The sequence below is a fragment of the Monodon monoceros genome, unplaced genomic scaffold, assembly GCF_005190385.1.
Source record: "Monodon monoceros isolate NGI ecotype Baffin Bay Population unplaced genomic scaffold, NGI_Narwhal_1 Super_Scaffold_9, whole genome shotgun sequence".
NCBI classification, from domain to species: domain Eukaryota; kingdom Metazoa; phylum Chordata; class Mammalia; order Artiodactyla; family Monodontidae; genus Monodon; species Monodon monoceros.
The window spans coordinates 6198658-6220163 of NW_021703786.1; the positions used below are offsets into that span (position 1 = coordinate 6198658).

Consider the following 21506-nt stretch of genomic DNA (forward strand, 5'->3'; position numbering starts at 1 on the left):
TGTCTGTCTCTGTCCTCCATCCGCAACCCCACCCCCACCCCCGGAGGGGGGCTGGGCCACCTTATTGGGACAGATGCACTTGAGGGTGTGGAGGCACTGTGGTGAGAGGGCTTAGCTGCGGTCTTCCAGGACTAAGGATCCCAGGGCTTCCTGGCAGATGCATTCGCTGAGAACTCAGAGCGAACCTCTGTTGGCTCACACAGTACGTGCCCGCCATGCTACCAGCCACAGAGGCACTCTGTCCTGGAGCGGATGCTGCAGTCAACTTCTGTTTTTTCAGAAACTACAGTCCCCTGGCTTTTCGGGCAAGTCAGTCCCCCTCTCTGGAGGGAGTTGGGTGAACCTGGTCTTCCAGGTTCCTAACCTTCAGCATGGCTTCTGTGCAGCGATGCTGGGGAGCAGTTTCTCTGGCAGCGGCCCTCCAGCCTCGTCTTTGCCTCCCCTTCTTGCTGTCTCTTGAGTCAGCCAGGCTTGTTCCTGCCTTAGGTTGCTGGCACGTCTTCTCCCCGCTGGAACCTTCTCCCCCTCTCCTTTCCCTGTCCTCTCAAGATCTTGGCAGAGCTGCTCCTTGCTGTTCACTCTCCTGCCACCTCTGCAGAGAGACCTTCCCTGACCATTCTGTCTAAAGCTCCCCCTCTCCCAGGCACACTTTATCCAGGCTTCGTCAGCCTGGGTTCCTCGTTTAATCTACACAACACAGAAAGCGATTGGCTTTCTCAACTCTCCCAACTAGTACCATTCTGGATGCACAGGAGCATGGTTAATTCATTACGTGCAGGGGATGCCGAGGGCTCAGCTGTCTGAATCTGTTGAGAGAGGCTGCAGGTTCCGGCTTCTTTGCGGTATTATCTCGTCTGAAATGTGATTCCCTACCCCTCCTTCCACCTTTGCTTCCGGAGGGCTCCCCCACCTCCCTGCCCCCAACCCCAGTGGAACCTGGCTCGCTGTGGGTATTAAAATCTTTATTAAATGGCTAGCCCTGGGGGGTTCTGCTGCCTGATGCTGGTGTGACCTCACCGGGGTGGGGGGATCATACGCCTTGTCTCTGAAAGGGTCTGGCTGTCAGTAAGCATGTTCTCTTTCTGAGTGTTACTGTATGTCAGCGGGGCAGTTGGGGGTTTTCTGAAGGAAGATTGGTATCAGTTATTATGGAAAATAAAGCAGTATAAGTTTGTGCATAGATGAATTGGGGGCTTCCCTGGTGGCGCAGTGGTTGAGAGTCCGCCTGCCGATGCAGGGGACACGGGTTCGTGCCCCGGTCCGGGAAGATCCCACATGCTGCGGAGCGGCTGGGGCCGTGAGCCGTGGCCGCTGAGCCTGCGCGTCCAGAGCCTGTGCTGCGCAACGGAGAGGCCAGAGCAGTGAGAGGCCCGCGTACCGCAAAAAAAAAAAAAAAAAAAAGATGAATTGGCATTAATACATATTTGTTATAATGGTTGACAAGAAACATAAAGTTGTATGGTAGTAGAGCATCCATTGTAGTTAATACTTCAGAATGTATTAAGTTTCTGTCAAAGCGTTGCTTGTAGACAGATTTGACTTTTGACTGTTAAGCTTTGAAAGAACAGCCCTTTGCTTGGAGTGCTTCCCCACCCTGTCCTGTTCTCTTCTAGAGGCAGCCGTCCTCCCTGCCATTTACCTCTACACAGTTGACTCTTGGTCTCCCGGGGCGTTTGTTCCAGGACCCCCGCAGATAACCAAAATCTGTGGATGCTCAAATCCCTTACACTCTCTGTCCTCGGGTTCTGCATCCATAGATAGGGAGGGCTGACTGTATTTCTAAATAGTATACTACTCCTTTTTTTCCTTCCTTCCTTTTTAAAAATATTATCTGTTTTTTTCTGCTCTGCGAGATAAGGACTTGGCCCATTCCTACACTTTTCCCCCCCTCATCCTCTCAGTATAGAGGTAACCCAACATTTGGTCACATGACAGTGTTGTGATCTAAATATTGCTATGGCTGCAGTCCTATTTCCTTTCTTGTCTCCCCCCTCCCTTCTCTTCTCCTAGTTAATTTCCTTTGTTTCCTTAGCTTAGTTTTCTTTGTATGTCTCACCAGTTCTCTGACTCTCCCCTGGGCCTTGGCCACTGCGGGTCGATTGCCGGGAAGCTCCTCTCGGGAAGCTCCTCTCGTGCTTAAACTTACCGCAGACTCAGCAGTTCCGAGTCGCTCCTGGGAAGCATCCCCGGTTCCCTGGCTCTGCTTCCCCTTCATCCTGGGACTTCCTTCTCCCCTTCTCTTGTGTTGCTTCCTGGATTGGTGCCCCCTCCTTTCTTGTTTTACTCCCTCGTCTTGGTGAGAAAGTGTGCGAGGGTGGGCAGCCAACCAGAAGCACGCTGATCTGTGCCCAAGGACAAGCCCCTTTGAAGGCAGGGGTCGGAGCTGTGCAGCTGAAGGCTGAGGGTTGGTGGAAAGACGGCAAAGACAACCAGGCCCCCAGGTCCCTTCTGCCACACCAGCAAAAGGCCGGGCTTTACTTCAGGAGTAGTTGAAATGAGAGGGGATCTGGACCTGGGTACCAAGTCGTGGTGAGAATGAAAGTCTGCATGCTGAATGGGGCACCCCAGCCCCCTTGGCTCCCATGGCACTGCCATTAAGGCTAACGTCCTTTCATCTCTCACCCCAGGACACTAGAACATCCTAATTTGGGGTGTCTGGCAGCCTGATTCCTACCCCCGCCCCCTGGCCCAGCCAGGACATTTGCCTGACTTTTGGGCTGTGGCAGAGGGTGGCAGTACCAGGCCCACTGGAGAAGAGGTCATTGGGGGGTTTTGCCCCCAAAGAAATTGAAAGTCTTGAAAGAGGGCAGTGCGTTTGTTGATTCCTGTCTGTGTCGCACCGAGCTTTGTACGCTGTTGGTACTGATGAATATTTGTTGAGTAGAAATTACCTTATGTGCCTTTGTGGGATTTCTGAGTTGGTCACATTGCACTGTCTGCCATCTGGAAAGTCATTGTCTTACCTCTTTTCCCACCGGAGGTGGTGGTGGGAAGGGTCTTTTGCCTCATAGCAGCATCTTTTCTGATTCCTTCTGAAGGCACATGCCGTCCTTATTAGCTTTCAGGTGAGCGTGTTGCCAGAGCACACCTGCATACCTTTTGGGCAGTCTTGTGTTCTGTGGTCATGGGTGGGAACTCCATGTGCCTGGGAACAGTTTCCTGGCCCCTGCTCTATCACTGTCCTCAGAAACCTGTCAGAATTCACTTGTAAAGCAAGAAGGTTGCCAGGAGCCAGGGATAAGGGGCAGGATGGATGTGACATAGTTGTTCACGTTTTTAAGAACCACATCCCTACCCCCAAGGGAAGCAATGGGAAGTCCTTTGTAGGAGATGCTGATTTGCCCATATCATCTGAAGCCTGGTGAGACTGGATGGCTGTGGGTTTGGTCAGAGGAGGAGGAGAGAGGTTGGGCAGTTAACCCTGCGTGGGTCCCTGATTTCTCGAGTTTTCCTAAGTGGAAGTTTAATTTTCAGTTGAGCTGGAGGAGGAAGAGCTCTTAATTTGAGACCATGTCCAGATGGGATTTTTTTGCTTCTGACTCTTCTTACCTGGAGCTCAGGTACTGGACCCCGAGTTTCCGCTTTGGTTGGAGGAGGCTTCAGTGAGCAGGTTCTCCCACCCAGATGTTACTGGGCGAAGCCTCTGGTCTCCCGGAAAGCCGACTGGAAGTGTTCCGTGACTTTTGTGGGACAGCTGGTCCACCCAGAACGGGCAGTGTGGTTGGTCTAGCTCCCCTGGCCGCTGTGCTGGGCCATCACAATGGAGGGTGTGGGGGACAGTCCCCACTGTGTGCTAATTTGGAATCTTTAGGGTGCCAACATGAGTCACAGCCCACCCAGGCCCCCTAAGGATGAAGGTAACAACCCTGTGAACACGGGCTGGGCGAGACCAGCCGCCTGAGGCATGGCCCCAGCGCTGTGATTCCTGGGCCCCAGCCATGCTGCTGAGGGTCAGTGGCCCAGCTCACCATCGTCCCCCACCCCCAGGGGCAGGACCATACTCTGCTCAGCAAGATAGGTGCTGGTCATTGCAGCTTTTATCCAGCTCTTGTGTTTCCTTCAGGTCTTCGGGGACACCATCTAGCACTGCGCTGTCCACTAGGTAGCCACCAGCTGTATGTGGCTCTTTAGATTTACATTAACATCAAATAAACTTTAAGATTCAGTCCCCCAGTCACGCTGGTCACGTTTCCAGTGCTCAGGGGCCCCCTGTGCCTTAAGTGGCCACCAGTCCTGGACTGCAGTCCCCCCTCGGGGGTGGCTCAGGCCTCTGCCTCTTGCGACCTGCTCTGCTTTGGCCGTGCCACAGCTGCCATGGCTTCTTCCCGTTGTCCTGACAGTAGAGGTCAAACGCCATTTGTCCGGCCCTGCCAGCTATTCGGCTCCAGCTCCCGGACTCATCCTGCTCTACTCTGCTGCCCCCTCCATCCCCCAAGGCATCTTGGGTTTAGAACCTTAATTTACGCTGTTAGCCCACCATTACAACCTAAGGAAATCATGGCCTTCTTTGAGACAGCCTCCTTGTGTTCTCTTTGCCCACTTCTGAAGTCAGGCTCAGCTTGGTGCATCTGTGTGTGAGAGACAGAGAGATTCTTCCCTCCGGACTGTGAGCTTCTGGTGGCCAGAAGCGTTTTCTTGCAGTGACTTAAACGTATTTGTATGTGCAGAAGCTCAACCTGATGAGGAATTGGGTAAATGCATCCTATACAAACCCAGAGACACCCTTGTAGTCTTGTAAAGACCTCTGTGTATGTGGCCTTCCTCTGGGGTGGGGGGCAGGTGGGGGACGACATGGGCCTAGCCAGCAGCCTGCCGTTATTCTCTGAATGCAGTGGCAGCAAGTGCTAGGCTTTAGGTTCTGAGTCATGTAGCTGTTCCCTGTCCTCGGAAGGCCCCCTTCAAGAGGGGAAGCCCCTTAGCAAGAATTTGATGTGCTGGACACTCTAGAGATGGGCTGTCTTGCGCCCCCTGTTGGTGAACACCCAGGGACCGTCTTCAGCAAAAGTGAATATGTAACGCTGGAATAATGGAGGAAATGTTCAGATTTCTTGGAGAGTGTTTAAAAGTCCACTCAGAACACAGAGTAGGGACTTCCCTGGTGGCCCACTGGTAAGACTCTGCGCTCCCATTGTAGGGGGCCTGGGTTCGATCCCGGGTCGGGGAACTGGATCCCGCATGCATGCCGCAACTAAGACCCGGATCACAGAGTAGATCTGGCTTCACTGGCCAGGCCCAAGCCCACACTGGACTTGTACGGCTCTTGGTCCCCTAAGCTCTTGTTTTAGGATCGATTTTTTTTTCGCCCCCATCATGAATCACATGCAGCTCTTTTTCCACAATAACCACAGCCAAATGGATTTAGTGGCACCAACACTCTTTGTTTTCTTGTTTAGTAAATCTCCCAAAGATCTGCCTTCTTATTTAGCAGAAGGCTCTAGACTGCAGCGACTGCACTGGTCATCACGCTTGGGAGTGAGACCATTACTTCTCCAGAGGTGAGCTGTTCTGAGAAGCTGCCTGCTCCTCTGGGAGAAGGAAGACATCTTTTTAGAACCTGGACTGACCAGGTGAATGCTGAAGCCTTGTGGGGCTGTGGCACGTGCCTGCGTTGAGCTCTGTGTGACCACTGGGCAGCCAGCCAGCCTGCATCTATTTCCCAGCAAATGGACCTGCTAAAAATAAGCAGGCAGCCAGATTCAAAATAGCCAGGTCTCCTCCCCACCAGTGCTAGGGCCGGCTCTGCATTCTTCTGCAAGGTTTTTCCTGGGCCTGGGGTGGGAGGCCCTGGGGGAGGAGGCCATCTTCATTAGTGAGTGAGTGTGAAGGCCGTTAGACCTCCAGTGTTAAATGCCACTACAAACCTCTTCAGAGGTTCAGGTTTAAAAAAGAAAAAAAAAAAACAAAACACATGCACACAAAACCAGGGCAAGAGAGCAGCTCATACATGAGTCTGTGCCCAGAGAAGGAAGGTAGCAGTGGGCCTCGTGAGGGCTGCAGCTGTGTGCGCGTGAAGGCAGCCCCGTCAGGATTCAGGGAAGGTGGGTGCGTCCTGTACCACCTGTCCAGGCCTATCAGACCGGGTAAAGCAGGGAAAACGGCGCCTTACCGATGCACAAGTCTGTCTGAGTGAATTGGCTCAGGTAGGGCCCTTCGAAGTTGAAGGACCGAGGAAGTGAGGGACTTTCCTTGACTGGTGAGAAGTGGGGCTCCCCGTGAGGTGCCCCCAGGCCGCCGCGCCCTTGGTGAAACCCACTAGCCTCCTGAACCCGCCACCTTTGGGTGGGGTGTCTGCTGATCCCAGCGGCTCCTGGCTCTGTTCTCGGTGGAGCTGGCTTCTGAGGCTATTCACAGTCCCCTGGTTGCTAGGAAAAAGTAAACGAGCCCTGTGTTCCCCTTCTTTCTGGGGATCTCATACCTCTTTTCTCAAGCGCCTGGAGCTCTCCCTGTCGGGCGGTTCCTGTCCCTGTGGGCATGGAGAAGAGGGGCCACTGCTGCTCCCCACGTAGAAGCAGCGGCTCCTGGTGCCCCAGCTCTAGTCCCTGGGGTGAGTGGTGGCCACTGGGATCAGGTGGGACATTCAGTGTCCTGTGGGGTGGCTGACACTGCTTCACGATGGCAGCATCACCCCCCTTCTCTGAGGCCCTTCTGGCACAACAACGGGGTATTTGTCTGGCTTGGAAATGCAGAAAGTGTCTCCTGAGCTGTCATTAGCTGAGTAGCCTGTTAGGGGGTGGTGGTGGGGCTATAGATGGTGGATCCGGGGGCTTGAGCCTCAGTCTCTTGGGGACCGAGCTCGGCTGGCAGGGTTAGGTGGGCAGGTGGCAGCGGTGTCCCTGGGCTACAGAGCAGCAGGCAGGGAGCACGTGTCATGGCCCCAGGTGGCTGGTTCTGTGCATTCAATCTGAACTAGGGCTGGGAACGGAACAGATGAGGTGGCAGGGGAGGCCAGGGACGTGGTGGGCTGTGGTCTGGGTCGCGGTGTGGACCTCCTGGAGTGCAGAACCAAAGCTAGACTGGTGGTTTGTGTTGGGCCTCTGCCTTATTGTAGTGTAGCCAACTTCTGAGATCCTGGGGGTTGGATGGGGACACCTGCTGGAGAGCAGACCCCTGTGATCGGCTTTTAGTTCCAAAGGGGGGGCGGCTTCTTCCAGCTATTTTGAGAAGCAGTTTATGTCTTGGTAGCAACTCCCCCCTTATACACACACACACACACACACACACACCCATGTAAGTCTGTGGCCTTGGGTCCTTGGTGTGTAAAGTGAGGAGACTGCCCCCTATGGGTAGTTAAGACATAGGATTCTTTTTCTTCCTCTCCATCCCATTCCATTTAATCTTTTACCTGAGAGCAGAGAATTGCTAGAATACTATGGGAATCACAGCTATAAGCCCTGCTGAAATGGGATTAGAATAATAAGGAGTTAGAATATAACTTTACTGACGAGAAGAAAACCTGTGTTCAGACCCCAGCCCCACTTCCTGTTGCACGTGATCTGTTGGGTGGGACTTGATTTCCTGATAATGGGCCTTATCCTGAGTGTGCCCGTCCCCCATAACCTCTTTTCCTTCTCAAATTTCATTTTATTTATTTATTTATTTATTTATTTTTATGTGAAGGACATTGAACAGAAAGCAAATCTCCATAATCTACCGCCACCTTTTTGCGGGTGTGTGCAGGTTGTTACAGAACAGTGATTTCCCCAACTTGACTGCACATTGGAATCACCCGGGTTGAAAAAAAAAAAAAAACCCGATGCCTAGGTCTCACCCTCAGATTCTGATGTAATTGATCTGGGTACCACTGTGAGATTTTAAAAGCTTCCCAAGTGATGCTGATGGGCAGCCAAGTTGGAGAATCTCTGTTAAAGAAATTTAAAAATCTCTCTTTCCAAAAGGAAAAAGGGAAGACTATCTCTATTTGCAGATAAGGAAAAAAACAAGTTTGGGAAGGTTTGTAGGATACAAGATCAATGTACACACCTTCCCCTCTTCCACAGCTGAAAGGCTTGGCATGGATCCTTCCCAGTTTTTCCATGGGATTATGTGGACATAGACATCACATACCCACAGTGGTCTACAGCTTTTATTTTCCGTATCATGGCAATTTTTCCATGTCAGTACAGGAGAATCAGCTTCATTTTCCAAAACTGGTATGACCATGGAGTCTACAATAGATTTAGCAGCCATTGCTTTGAGTCTTGTTTCAAATGGTACCCCAGTGAGCACTCTTATATAGACCTCTGCCTGTGGTTTTTTTTTTAAGGAAAGATTCCAGGTGTGGGATTTTTGGGTCATAGGGTAGGGTCATCAAGGTGTTTTGTTTTTTTTTAATTGGGGTATAGTTGTTTTAGAGTGTTGTGTTAGTTTCTGCTGTACAGCAAAGAGGAGTTAAGTTCCCTGTGCTATATATAGCAGGTTCTCATTAGTTATCTGTTTTACACATAATAGTGTATATATGTCAGTCCCAATCTCCGAATTCATGCCACCCCGCTCCTTTCCTCCCTTGGTGTCCATACATTGGTTCCCTACATCTGTGTCTCAGTTTCTGCCTTGCAAACAGGTTCATCTGTACCATTTTTCTAGATTCCACATATATGCATTAATATACGATATTTGTTTTTCTCTTTCTGACTTACTTCACTCTGTATGACAGTCTCTAGGTCCACCCACGTCTCTACAAATGACCCAATTTCATTCCTTTTTATGGCTGAGTAATATTCCATTGTATGTATATGTACCACATCTTCTTTATCCATTCATCTGTCGATGGGCATTTAGGTTGCTTCCGTGACCTGTAATTAGTGCTGCAGTGAACATTGGGGTGCATGTGTCTTTTTGAATTATGGTTTTCTCAGGGTATATGCCCACTTGTGGGATTGCTGGGTCATATGGTAATTCTGTTTTTCTATTCTACTGTTCTCCATAGTGGCTGTATCAATTTACATTCCCACCAGCAGTGCAAGAGGGTTTCCTTTTCTCCACACCCTCTCCGGCATTTATTGTTTGTAGATTTTTTGATGATGGCCATTCTGACCGGTGTGAGGTGATACCTCATTGTAGTTTTGATTTGCATTCTCTAATAATTAGTGACGTTGAGCATCTTTTCATGTGCCTCTTGGCCATCTGTATGTCTTCTTTGGAGAAACGTCTATTTAGGTCTTCTGCCCATTTTTTGGTTGAGTTATTTGTTGTTTTGATATTGAGCTGCATGAGCTGTTTGTATATTTTGGAGATTAATGCTTTATCCATTGATTCATTTGCAAATATTTTCTCCCATTCTGAGGGTTGTCTTTTGGTCTTGTTTATGGTTTCCTTTGCTGTGCAAAAGCTTTGAAGTTTCATTAGGTCCCATTTGTTTATTTTTGTTCTTATTTCCATTACTCAAGGAGGTGGGTCAAAAAATAGGGCCATCAAGTTTTAAGAGGGGTACAAACCTCTCCTTTGCTTGGCCTGTGCAATGCCTCGTCTGCACAGACTCATTAAAGTGGGTTCTAGATTTAGTGTGCGGTAGAACCTGAGTTCAGCCTGGCTGTGTGACCTGGAGTTACGTGAACCTTTAGGGTGGTGATACATACTCCAGACCCAGCGGCTGAGGATAAAGCAATGCAGGGGAAAGCATGTAGTGAGGCTCCGTGCTTGAATTTGAAGCTCTAAGGTAGCAGCATTGAAGTTTTGTGCCTGAAGGCACTAATATAGCCTTCTGAGCCCTGGCCATTGTTTAACTCTGCTTTGTATTTTCCAATCCCATTGCTTCATCTTCAAATATTAGCAAGAAGGTTTATCTTTACAGATGAAGAAGTTTCTGGAGATGACCCCTCCCACCCCTCCCCGACCCCCTCACTTTGGAGCAGAACACTTTTCCTAGATTCCTTCACAAGCTGTCATGTTGCTTGTGAGTCCTTTGCTGGTCTTGTTAAATGGTCTGGGGTAGAGCTGAGATACTGTATTTATAGCAGTTTCTCAGGTGATGCTCAGTGCTTCTGGTCCATAAACTGCACTTTGAGAAGCAAAGTCTCCAGGACTTTTGTGTGTGTGTGTGTGTGTGTGTGTGTGTGTGTGCAGTGGTTGAACTTCTTTTTGCCTCGGCTGAACATTAGAACCACCTGGGGACCTCTGTGCTCTGGTTTTTCCCGAGAACATTGATATAAGTAAATTAAACATTGATATAAGTAAATAAGAGTTGTTAAAGCATTTACATTCATCTCTGCAACGAAGCACAAACCAAATTAAGGAGTAATTCACCGTATCAGTGGAGGATTTTTGGTTTTAAGAAGACTTACAGTTTTTGCAGACAGAATAAAATTTGCTGTATGGGAGGCAGAGGATACAAGTGTGTATTCTAGAATAAGTTTGTCGCATACCTCTAATGAGAGCTAACCCTGCTTTACAAGGATTAACACGTATCTCAAGTGATCTTATACCAGCCATCCTTTACAAGGTGTGTCCCCATCTTACAGGTGAAGAAAACAGTTCCCTGTCTCCTGCCTTCCTCTAGGCTCTTATTTCTGCTTACCTGGATCTAACGGACTCTAGGTCTTCAGCTTTCTTTCGCTTAATACTCTTTGTCCTGCTCCCAGAATAAGCTAGAGACACAGTTAGGTGTGTGTGCCTTGCAGACCAAAGCTGGTTCTCTGTTGTCTATAGGAAAAAGTCCAGACTCTGCAGCGGGTGCAGGACCCTCATCGAGCCCAGTAAACGACTTGACTTTCAAACATGACCCTATCTCCACGCCACTGTGTGTTTTACTGGTCCCTCACCTTGGAGTATCCCCTATCCTTTTTCTGGGGCGGCTGCGTTGTGTCCTCGTTGCTGCGTGTGGGCTTTCTCTAGTTGCGGCGAGCGGGGGCTACTCTTCGTTGTGGTGCGCGGGCTTTTCATTGCAGTGGCTTCCTTTGTTGCGGAGCACAGGCTCTAGGTGCGCCGGCTTCAGTAGTTGCAGCATGTGGGCTCAGTAGTTGTGGCGCACGGGCTTAGTTGCTCCGCGGCACGTGGGATCTTCCTGGACCAGGGATCGAACCTTTGTCCCCTGCATTGGCAGGCAGATTCTTAAGCACTGTGCCACCAGGGAAGTCCTCCCCTATCCTTTTAAAAATCTTCCTCATCCTCTGTTCTGACTTTACTGCTGCGTAACTACTATTTCATTGACTCATGATTTTGGGGGTGCACGCGAGGGACATGTACATGTGGATTCCATTGGTATTTAAAAATGCTCCAACACCACCTGGATAGATAAGTGCTCTGGGAGTTTAGAGAACTAAAGCACTAAACATAACTAGTCCCTTGGGGGAACATAGGGAGAATTTGGCATCAAGAAGTGATGCCAGGGCTTCCCTGGTGGCGCAGTGGTTGAGAGTCCGCCTGCCGATGCAGGGGACGCGGGTTCGTGCCCCGGTCCGGGAAGATCCCACGTGCCGCGGAGCGGCTGGGCCCGTGAGCCATGGCCGCTGAGCCTGTGCATCTGGAGCCTGTGCTCCGCAACGGGAGAGGCCACAACAGTGAGAGGCCCGCGTACCGCAAAAAAAAAAAAAAAGGAGTGATGCAGGAAGGGATTTGGTTTCAAGAGAAGGCTCAACTTGTTTCAAGGGAGTGTGCATGGATGAGGGAGCAGAAGTGGGGGGAGGTGTGTCTTCCTGCCCACCCACCTCCAAGGATCACCCAGAGTCTTGGGTGTGCTGAGAGGGAGGAATGCTCCTTCCAGGGTCAGGGAAAGTGGGGGAGCAAAGGCTCTGCCGTAACCTGTTTGTCTTTGCTGTGCAGTCATATCAGGATCCTCTTACCTGGCTCTCATAGCATCCCCTTCTCTCTCCTGTTCTCGCAGGTATAATTACTTCAGGCCTCCAGGATGGCGATCCAGTTCCGCTCACTTTTCCCCTTGGCACTGCCTGGAGTGCTGGCGCTCCTCGGCTGGTGGTGGTTTTTCTCTCGTAAAAAAGAGCACCTCAGCAGCCACAACAAACAGATGGGGGCCAGCGCTGTGAAGCTGAGGGCTGGCCCTGCCACGGAGGAAGCGCTCCCCGTGGAGGACCCCTGTCCTGGAGCAGCGGCCCCGCCCCCCGGTGCCGCCCATCCGCCTGAGAGGGAGCTCCCCACCGCCAGCAAGCCCCCCGTGGAGCCGCCGGCCCTGCTGCGGGCACACCCGGCCTACCGGCGATCAGAGTCCTCGGGCGGCCTTCCCAACACCGCGGACACGAGCTTTCAACCAGGACCACGCAAAGAGGACAGTGCAAGGGTGGAGCTCGCTCTGACGGGTGACGAAGCCAAGTCCGCTCCTCTAGAGTGTCCCCTGCCGTCCCCAAAAGGCGTTCCGTTCCCCCACGAAGCAGCTGAGGTGTGTAATCGAGAGACCGTGATGGGCAGGCCGGCAGGGTGGCGCCGGCAGGGCCAGTCTGCAGCCCCCGCAGAGAAGGTGGACCCTGGGGAGAAGACCAGGGAGATGGGTGGCGCCGAAGGCACAGGTGACGCGGTGACGGGAGAAAACGTGCCGGAAGAAGGTCCCGTGTCCCGGGAGCAGGGCCCCGAGTTGCCGAGCAGCAGAGCCCCCAGCCTGGCTCCCTTGGGAGGAGGGGGAGAGAAGGGGAGCAGCCTGCTGGCGGTGGATGAGGACCCCGTGGGGAAGTTGCTGAGTAGCTTCGTGGAGTCGGCCCACTCGGAGCTGGCAACGCCCGATGAGACACCAGCGCCCCGGGTCAGGGGGAGCAGAGGCTGGGACGGAGACTTCAGCCGGGAGCTGGGCAAGGAAGAGACCTTGGACAGAAACGAGAAGGTCGAGCAGGCTGCCTTCCAGATCATCTCCAAAGTGATCTTGGAGGCCACCGAGGAGGTGCTGACCACCACGATGGGCAGGATCGCGGGTCGGATGCATCAGGCCTCGGCCGCTCAGCTCCGAGGGCCGAAGGAGGAGAGCTGTGCCCTGGCCCACCAGAGAACTGCCCTGGGCCAGGATGCCGCGGAGCCTGCTCTGGCCACAGCGGAGGCAGCCACGGGCCCGGTGGACGCTGCCTTCCCCTCCGCAGACCTGCTGGCGGAGGATCTGCCCCCACCAAAGACGTACGTGAGCTGCCTGACCAGCCCTCTGTCCAGCCCCACGAAGGGCAGGAAGCCAAAGAACTCCGCGCACCACGTCTCCCTGGCCCCCTGCCCTCCACCGGCTGCCTCCCTTGGAGAGTCACTGGACGAGGCGAGCATCCTGGCGGAAGATGCCGCCTGTGTCACCTGCGTGTCCAGCAACGGCCAGGGTGTCCCCTCCGTGGCCTCCTCTGGGCAGTGCTCAGATTCTGTCAGCACTTCGGGGCTCGAGGACTCTTGTACAGAGACCACTTCCAGCCCCAGGGACAAGGCTACCACCCCGCTGCTGCCAGAAAGTACTGTGCCCTTCAGCAACGGGGTGCTGAAAGGGGAGCTGTCGGACCTGGGGGCTGAGGATGGATGGACCGTGGGTGCGGAAGCAGATCATTCGGGAGGTAGGAGGGCCTGGGGTGTCCCTCAGAGGACCAGGGGGTCTCCCTTTATTTGATCGGGAAAGGCAGCCGGCCTGCCTCCGCTCCTTGTGCAAGTAATGACGCTCTCCAATGCTGTGTCTCAGCCGGCCTGCAGAAAGTCGGGGTACAGCATAGAGCTGGTGGGTAACTTGAGAAGTTAAGCTGCCCTGAACCCCAAAGCCACGGGAACTGTAACTTGGTTCGTCAGCCAGGGACCCTTCCCAGTCCTTCCGAAGGAACCAGCTCAAAATTGGGTTCACCCATTAACCTGAGTGTGTCTCTCTCTTAAACGCTAACCTCATAATAGCTTTTTTTCTAAAAAGGAGAGGCCTCCTCAGCTTTAATTCCCTTGAGTACCAAGGATGGGTAAGCTTTTTTTTATGATTTATTTCCTTTTAATCACGTGCTTGTTCCCATGTCTTCGCCTGCTTTCCTTCTCCAGAAGCTCTTTCGGGGTAAGTGCCCAGAGAATGGCCACAGCCTTGAATCCTTGCGGGAGGCTCACGCCTCCCTGCGTGTTGCTGTCACCTAATTCCTTCGCAGAGAACCTCAGCCATTTCCTTTCTGTGCAGCTGCAGTTCCACCCCCGGGAAAGGGGCACTTTGGTAACGAAGTGTCCACTGGGTTTTTCGAGTGCTGACCCCAGCGTAGACAGGTCAGCAGCTCCTGTCCCCGGTTTTGCAGCTTCCCTGGGGTATTTTCATTGATCTCACGGAAAGAGGCCATGGATTCCCTCTGTGGGTATCCAGCTTGCTTGTCCTGGAGCCACTCCCTACCGTTGCGGCTCCAGGAAGGTCGGGACTCTTGGGAATATTGCTGCTTTCAGCAGCACCTGGTGTGTCACACGCTACAGGTTGTCACCTGTAAGATGCTATTGTGTGTACCTCCAAAGAAAAAAGAAATGCTGCTGCTCCTGAGTGTAGGAAGCCAGAGACTGAAAGGTGCACCCAATTTCAGGGATGTTAACATGCTTTAAAATTATTTTAAAGCATCTTAAAATGGGTGCAAATCTTTTAGGAATAAAGGAGTTTCCCTTTGCCTCTTGCCCCTCAGCCTCACCATGCTGACTCCAGTTTGATTGTAGTAGCTACTCAGATGTGTCCAGGCTACAGGGGAGAGAGTGGTGAGCGGGGAGGCGTGGGCATGGCAGGTGGGAGCATGGTGGAGCCACCCACTGAGCACTAGCTGTGCCCGGCTCCAGGCTCGAGCCTTCCAGGATTCTCCGCAGTAGCCCTGCCTTGGGCGCGAGGAAGTCAAAGCTTAGAGTGGCCCAGGGACCACCCAGCTGAGTGGAGCCGGCCTTGCCGGAGTTCCTGGTGTGGTTGGAGCCGCCTCTAGGTGTCACTGGGGTGACAGGCCCGTCCTGTTCCGTCGGGCAGCGGCTGGGGGCCGTGTACGAGCCGAGCCCCCCGTCAGCCACCTCTGGTCCTAGCAGGTCGGCTAAGCAGGCTTCTCTCCGAAGGGGTGGTGTTCCCTGCGCGAAGCCCGTCTGAGCCCCCGGGGTTGAAGGAGTCACTTCATGGTGACTCGTCCTTGGCTGGCAGCAACGCCTGCCTCCTCGGCACCCAGGCAGCGTGTGGATTGCTCGGCAGAGGACCGTGTCCGTCCAGGGTTTGGAGAAGCCGTGTGGAAGACAACCTAGTTAGCAGACTCTGAGGAATGACCTCCTTCTGGCAGTTGGGCCTTCCATATTGAAGCCAGAGCCACTTCTCTGAAGCTGGTCTGGCCCCCGTTTTCTGAGATGGGCCCCTTGGCACACCCCGCGCGGGAGTGGAGCAGCCCCTGTCGGAGCCAGTCCCGCTCCCCGCTCTCTCCTCTCGGGACCGGGACCGAACTTTCGCTCCGGTTTTGAGCGGGGGTCGAAGACCCACCCTGGGCCCAGAAGAGCACTCAGAGGGGCGGCACGAGTCAGGCCTAAGCAGAGGGGAGGGGGGCCTCCTTCTGTCACCTTCTCTGGCAGGGCCCTGTCCAGGATAAGGGCGATGGAGGACTCTCTGTAGCTCTGCTTGGCTGAAGGCCACCGCCTGTGTGCCCAGGCCTGGGGCCTTGGGGACCAGGGGCCCTTCGTCTGAGGGGCTGCATAGTTGGAAGGGTGCGGACCAGCTGTGACGGGTTGGTCTCCATGGGGACCTGAACCTTCTTCCAGCTGCTGAGACCGTGGGACCTGCTGGCCCCCCTCCCCGCCGTGGGCCCCCCTTCCTGGGCCAGCGTCGCTCTCTTCGTAGTTCACCACTTGTCTCTGCTCCAGCAGCTGTGCTGGGCGCGGCTGCCAATTAAGCAAGTGGGACTGTAAGTGACAGGCTAAAATTAGGTGTCTCTACACCCCCAGGCCTCCTTTCATTGGGGGCTGTTCTGAGCCTTCTAGACTGCGAGTTGACAGTCACCTGCCAAGTTTGAGGGAGGGGGCAAGGGGCGGGGGCCTCCCGGGAATGCGAGTTTGGAAGTTGGATGTTATTAACTGCTCTGGCTGGTGTCTGTGTGTCTGTGCGTGTTGCTTCCTCCCCTGCAGGTTCGGACGGGAACAGCATGGATTCGGTGGACAGCTGCTGTGGCCTCAGGAAGCCTGAAGGTTTCCAAAATGCCCAGGCGGGCTCCCATCCCAAGAAGGTCGACCTCACCGTCTGGGAGATCGAGGTGCCTAAGGTAAGGGCTGCGAGCTCTCGGTGCCCCCAGGCGCAGCGTCATCGGGCTGGGGGCAGGGGTCTGAGGGAGGGGCCGTAAACCGGAAGAAGCCCCCAGGGAGCCAGAGGCTGAAGGGATGGGAGCGCTCCGCTTTGCCAGGGTCCAGAGAACTTCCTGCAGAGTGGAATCCCTCCGGCTGCCTTCAGGAGCATCCTCTTCACACTCGCAGGCCTGCTCCCCTCCTCTGGGGCTTTTCTTGTGGGCCTGGGACTCAGATATGTTTGGAGATGGCAGCAAGACCGGACTGAGGGCAGGGGCCGGCCGGGAGTCCCCTCACTGCTCTTCTCATGCTCTCCAACGCAAAGTGTGTTTTATGATTGAGCACAGCATAAACCTGTATCTTAGAGGGCTTGAGAAGTATAGCAGTGTAGGAAGAAAATAAAAATCAGGCTCTAATTCCACCCCCGAGAGTGACTGGGAAGACTTTTATTTCCTTCTCATCTTGCACCCTGTGGTTTTTAAACAAAACTAAGATTATGTTGCTCTAATTAATGCTTTTAAATATTTAACAATTAGCTTTCTGAGTTATTCTTTGAAAATGTAATTTTAACTGCATTATGCATTGTGTGAATGTCAGTTTACTTCACCAGTCCCCCAGTTCCAGGGTGCTTAAGTGGTTTCTAGCTTCTTTTCTAACTTACGTCTTACTAGCTTGATCTTGATGTCTGTCTCTGGGGCTCAGAAATAATTGGCCGACTGCATTCTCCTGAGGCTCTTAGCCTCCCACCGAGGTGGAGACTTGGATTGGTTTGAACTCGGGGTCTAGGGGGCTGCTCTGCCCTGCGGTTCTGGCTCCCTGAGTTCTTTCTTCCCCTGGTCACCCTGATGGCAGTCCTGCCCTCTTCTCCTTCAGTGGTTGCAAAGGGCACACCCAGGCAGCTCTGGGTGAGGAGTGACCATGTCTCTAGCGGCTCCTCGGGGTGGGGTCGCTGGGGAATGTTTCAGGGCTCGTCTTAACATTGTGGCTAAGTTTGGAGCCCAAGGGCTCTTTCACAGACCTTTATTTTCAAATCGAGCCTCTTCTTCGGACCTGAGCAGACTTGGAGGGGCGGACGACTTGTAAATCAAACTTTGTGCTAGTGAAACATCTCATAGCGTGGATCTGGGAGGAGAAAATACTGCCTCTGCAGCTTCTGAATGCGGGCCCCGCTGTCGGGGATGAAATGGAAACTGCCCAGGCCTGGAGCCATACTGCCTAGTTCAGCTGCTCAGTAGCCGTGTGAGTTTGGGCCAGTTACTTAACCCCTCTGGGTTTGTTCCCTCAACTGTAAAATGGTGATAAACACATGCTGTTTGTTTCATACATTTACTCTGAGTAAACGTAAGTGCTTAGAACGGCGCCTGGCAAGTGAGTGCTGACGTGTCAACAGATACTATGTTCGAGCCTGACCTGGTGTAAAACAGAGGCAGGTCTTGGGGATGCCGGGAGTTGACTCCTCGTTAAGTTCTCGTCTTTCTTTCTCTCTGGAAGCACCTAGTTGGCCGGCTGATAGGCAAGCAGGGACGGTATGTGAGTTTTCTGAAGCAGACGTCTGGTGCCAAGATCTATATCTCAAGCCTTCCGTACACCCAGAACGTCCAGATCTGCCACATAGAAGGTCAGTGGCAGCTGCTGCCCTGTGTTGGGTTTTCTTACCTGAAGTGTAAGTAACTTGAAGCATTTGAGTCCCGGTTGCTCCGCTTTTGGGACTTAAGTCTCTGAGTGGAAAGCCCTGCTTCTCACCCTAGGTGAAGGGAGTGGGGCTTCCCTTTACCCTCATTTCCACTTCTGGTGCTTGAAAGAGACTCGGGTCCCCCCCCCCCCCGAGTCTGGTCTTCTGGTCAGGAAAGGTGTGGGCACTCAGGGGCAGGCCAGGGGTCCTGGGTTGACGGTCGATGAAGGCTGGGCCTCCCTGTCTGCTAGGCTCCTGTTACCGTGAGTGTAGTCACAACAGTAGAGGTCTCGTTTGAAAGGTCAGCAGGCGGCAAGCTTCTTGAGATGCCTTTCATCCTGAGGCGAGGCCTGGCATTTTGGCACATTACAGATGTACCCGAACTCTAGGAAAAGTCCCGTGCAGTGGGGGGTGTGCCTGAGTGCCCTTCTGCTGTCTGTCTTACCCCTGTGGCTGTGTCCTGCTTCCCACACCCCACTCAGGCTCTCAGCATCATGTGGACAAGGCACTGAGCTTGATTGGGAAGAAGTTCAAGGAACTGAACCTCACCAACATCTACGCTCCCCCACTGCCTTCGCTGGCACTGCCTTCTCTTCCAGTGACTTCCTGGGTGAGCATGCCTCTGGGGGCCGGGGCTGCCTGTGCCCCTTTCCCCCAGCCTACCCCAAACAGGAGACTCCCAAGACCGTGGGCCAGGAAGGCCGGGAGCACACTGATGCCTGTGCCCTCTCACCTCTGCCCTCCACTGGTCAGTTCTGCTTCTAGCCTGTGTTCTCTGGATCGGGTTGAGGGCCGGAGTGCTGGTAGGAAGCCACAGGCCTCTCGGTCCCTGCTGCTCGGAAGGACCGCTCTCCCCTGGCTCTACCGCCTGGGCACCCTTCGTGTTTTCAGGGCATTTGCCTAGAGAGGATTATAGTCTGTCCAGACTGGGTGTGTGCAGGCTGGCTCGGGACTCCTTAAAGCTGGTGCTGTGTCCTGGATCACCTCTGATACCTGGTTGGGACCCATCGTTTTGGGCTCGAACGGGCTCTTACTGTGTCGTTGTTCCTTCCTCCTAGTTGAGCCAGGTCTAGCGGTGGCCCTGGCGAAGGCTCCCCTTCGCCTTCCTGCCTCACGGGAGGTTCCTGGGTCATAAAGGAGAAGAATCCCTGCCTCCGCCCCCACCCCGGAAGCCCTGGCAGAGGGGTAGCGGGTGCATCGGGGGCCTGCGTGCTGGGGCTGCAGGCTCTCTGGGGCCTGTCATCCTTCCCTGCTGTGTGCCCCCAGCCCTGTTGAGCCCCGTCTCACCGGGAGTAGAGCTGTAGGGTCCTGAAGGCCGAGAACACTGCATTTCACAGGTGGAGTGAATGTGCAGCTCCAAGCAAATGGCCTCCCTGGATTTTGTTTAGGGGAGGGTATCTTCCTCCCTCCAAAGACCCTTGTGCTTTGCGGGGAGAGGTGAATGTCCCTTTCCTTTCCCATGGGTATTTGAGAGTGGGCTGAACCCCACTCCATGCTCCACTTCTGAATCATAGGGTTTTTCCCACCAGGTTCGACCACAGACCCACTCTTTTTTTAAGTAAGTGAGTGGTTGGTAAGACTTCCTCCCCTTGTGCTCTGTGGCTGGGTGGGACTGGAGAGGTGCCTCTCAGCCAGCAGCACTGAGAGGGCGGGAGCGGGGTGGGGGGAGGCACAGAACTCTCAGCCAGAGGCTCTTTTTGTGGCCACCTGGCTGGGAGGTGGAGTAGATGCCCTACTGTGTCCAGCGCACCTGGATGTTGCCTTAGTATCAGGGAAGCTAGTGCCTTAAGGACAGTTTTTTTTTGTTTGTTTGTTTTTTTTTGAGAGACCAGTCTTGGCCTCTTCTAGGGTCTTTAACATGGGACCTCGCACCGAGCAAACCTGCTTTCCAAATCCCAGAGTGGGAATGAGTTGGGAGGATGTCTGTGGAGAGTTGAGAAGAACAAATGACTCGGACTGTGCAGACCTTGACAGTGGACCTGACTTCAGGCCTCTGCTTGCTGGTAGAAAGGCAGAGCAGAGAGATGCTGTCAAACCCAGAGCTCCTGGGGTCAGCTGCAGGTCCCAGTGAGCTGGCTGAGGGGTCCGAGGGCTGGTCTACCTCTTATTCTTGTTCTCAGTGGCCACCTCATTCCTGTTTGCCTTCCCTGGGTCTTACAGACTCTTGAAGAGGCGAGGGAGGGAAGTTGTGCCCAAGCCAGTGGGAGGCGGGACGTTGCATCCACAGCTGGCTCCTGGGAGCCTCTCTGCCCAGCTGAGCTGAGGCCGCCTCTAGTGGTTACTTGTGGTATTGCAGGGCAAGGGCCACAGTGGAGCCAAACACTGCACGGCTAAAAGAGTTTTCCTTGAACCTCTGTCAGCCTCTGGGTGCCATGTTGCTTTGGGTAGTCATGCCTTTTTCAAAGATGTGCCAGTTCAGAGACTTCCCCTGGGGCCTCAGTGCTCATCCCAGACATGAGAAGAGTTGCTGCCGTGCTCACCACCCCTCTCCTCTGCAGCTCATGCTCCCGGATGGCATCACTGTGGAGGTGATCGTGGTCAGCCAGGTCAGTGCCGGGCACCTGTTTGTGCAGCAGCACACACACCCTACCTTCCATGCGCTGCGCAGCCTGGACCAGCAGATGTACCTCTGCTACTCTCAGCCTGGAATCCCCACCTTGCCCACCCCGGTGGAAAGTAAGTGCTGTCCCGGGGGTCAGAGGGGAAGCTGGGCTCTGGCCAGGCTTGGGGAGAAGCTTTGGGGGGGTCTCCTGTTGTTCTGCCCTTCGTCTTGACCGAGAGGAGGCTGTTTTGGACCCTTCATGGGCGCAGCATCCCTGGGTTCTTGCTGTTGGCATGGAGTGTGCTGGGCTGAGTTTCCTGGCTAGCTCAATACGGCGTTTCCATCGGCTGATGGAGGAAAGGGGTCAGAGTAGAGTGTTGGCACCTGGGTTTGGATCCAGCTCTGCTACTTAACCTGTTGAGTGGGGCTGATGCCCACTTGATCTGGGAATTGCAGTTGGCTACTGTGTGTGTTAAACATGCACAGGACCTGATGCAGATGCAGGCCCCACAGAAGATCGCCAAAGGCAACAAAGTCCTGTGGTGGGTTGGGTCATCTCTAGTGGACAGGTGAGAAAGTCAGTGACTTGCCCAGGTGGTCCCTGCGCAGGAGCTGTTACCTTTGTTGCCCTCGTTAGCGGGAGGGAATCGAACGTTGAAACGTGTCTCTAACCCACCCCATCAGGGACTCCTAACCTGGAGCCCCCAGAGGGCTTTAAGGCGTGAGGAAAACCTTTGAAATTTCGGTAGCATTTTTTATGGGTTTTCTTTTAGAGGAATAAGGATTTCACTTTTGTCAGATTCTCTGATGTTGCTTCAGCCCAGAAGTAAAGACCAAACTGGAGGCCAGGAGGTGACTACGTCAGGGGCTGCCTTTAAGGGTTAGGACACAGTGTGGCCAGCTGTGTCACAGACCCCCACCCCTGCTACGCCAGGGTGTGGTTGGTGACACTTGGGGGCACTTGCTCTCTGGCCTGGTTGGCTGCCCCGGGCATTAGTGCTCTCAGTACCTTCCTGAAGCAAAGGCCAGAAGAAGTGGGGTTTGGGCCTGGGAGCCTTCTGATGAGCCGTCCATCTGAGTTGTCCTGGGCCAGAGCAGGTGCTAGCAACCAGCCATCGAGATCTGCACTTGGAGGCTCTCGATTTTTTTCTG

General features: G+C 53.7%; 1 protein-coding gene across 8 annotated transcripts in view; it reads left to right on the forward strand.

The window, feature by feature from the left end:
• The window catches only part of AKAP1 (A-kinase anchoring protein 1), a 37336-nt gene that overhangs the window by 11683 nt on the left and 4147 nt on the right, over positions 1-21506 (forward strand). For 7 of the 8 annotated variants that reach the window (XR_003792028.1, XR_003792029.1, XR_003792031.1 and 4 more), the window contains exons 2-6: positions 11819-13460; positions 15988-16121; positions 17632-17758; positions 18295-18422; positions 20311-20488. Coding sequence is in view for 3 of the 8 variants with exons in the window: in XM_029212710.1 (XP_029068543.1) it covers positions 11843-13460; positions 15988-16121; positions 17632-17758; positions 18295-18422; positions 20311-20488 (2185 nt within the window). In the remaining 5 variants the exon portion in view is untranslated. Of the gene's footprint in view, positions 1-11818; positions 13461-15987; positions 16122-17631; positions 17759-18294; positions 19371-20310; positions 20489-21506 lie in introns of those variants that run through there. The other variant, XR_003792032.1, reaches the window with a different exon arrangement.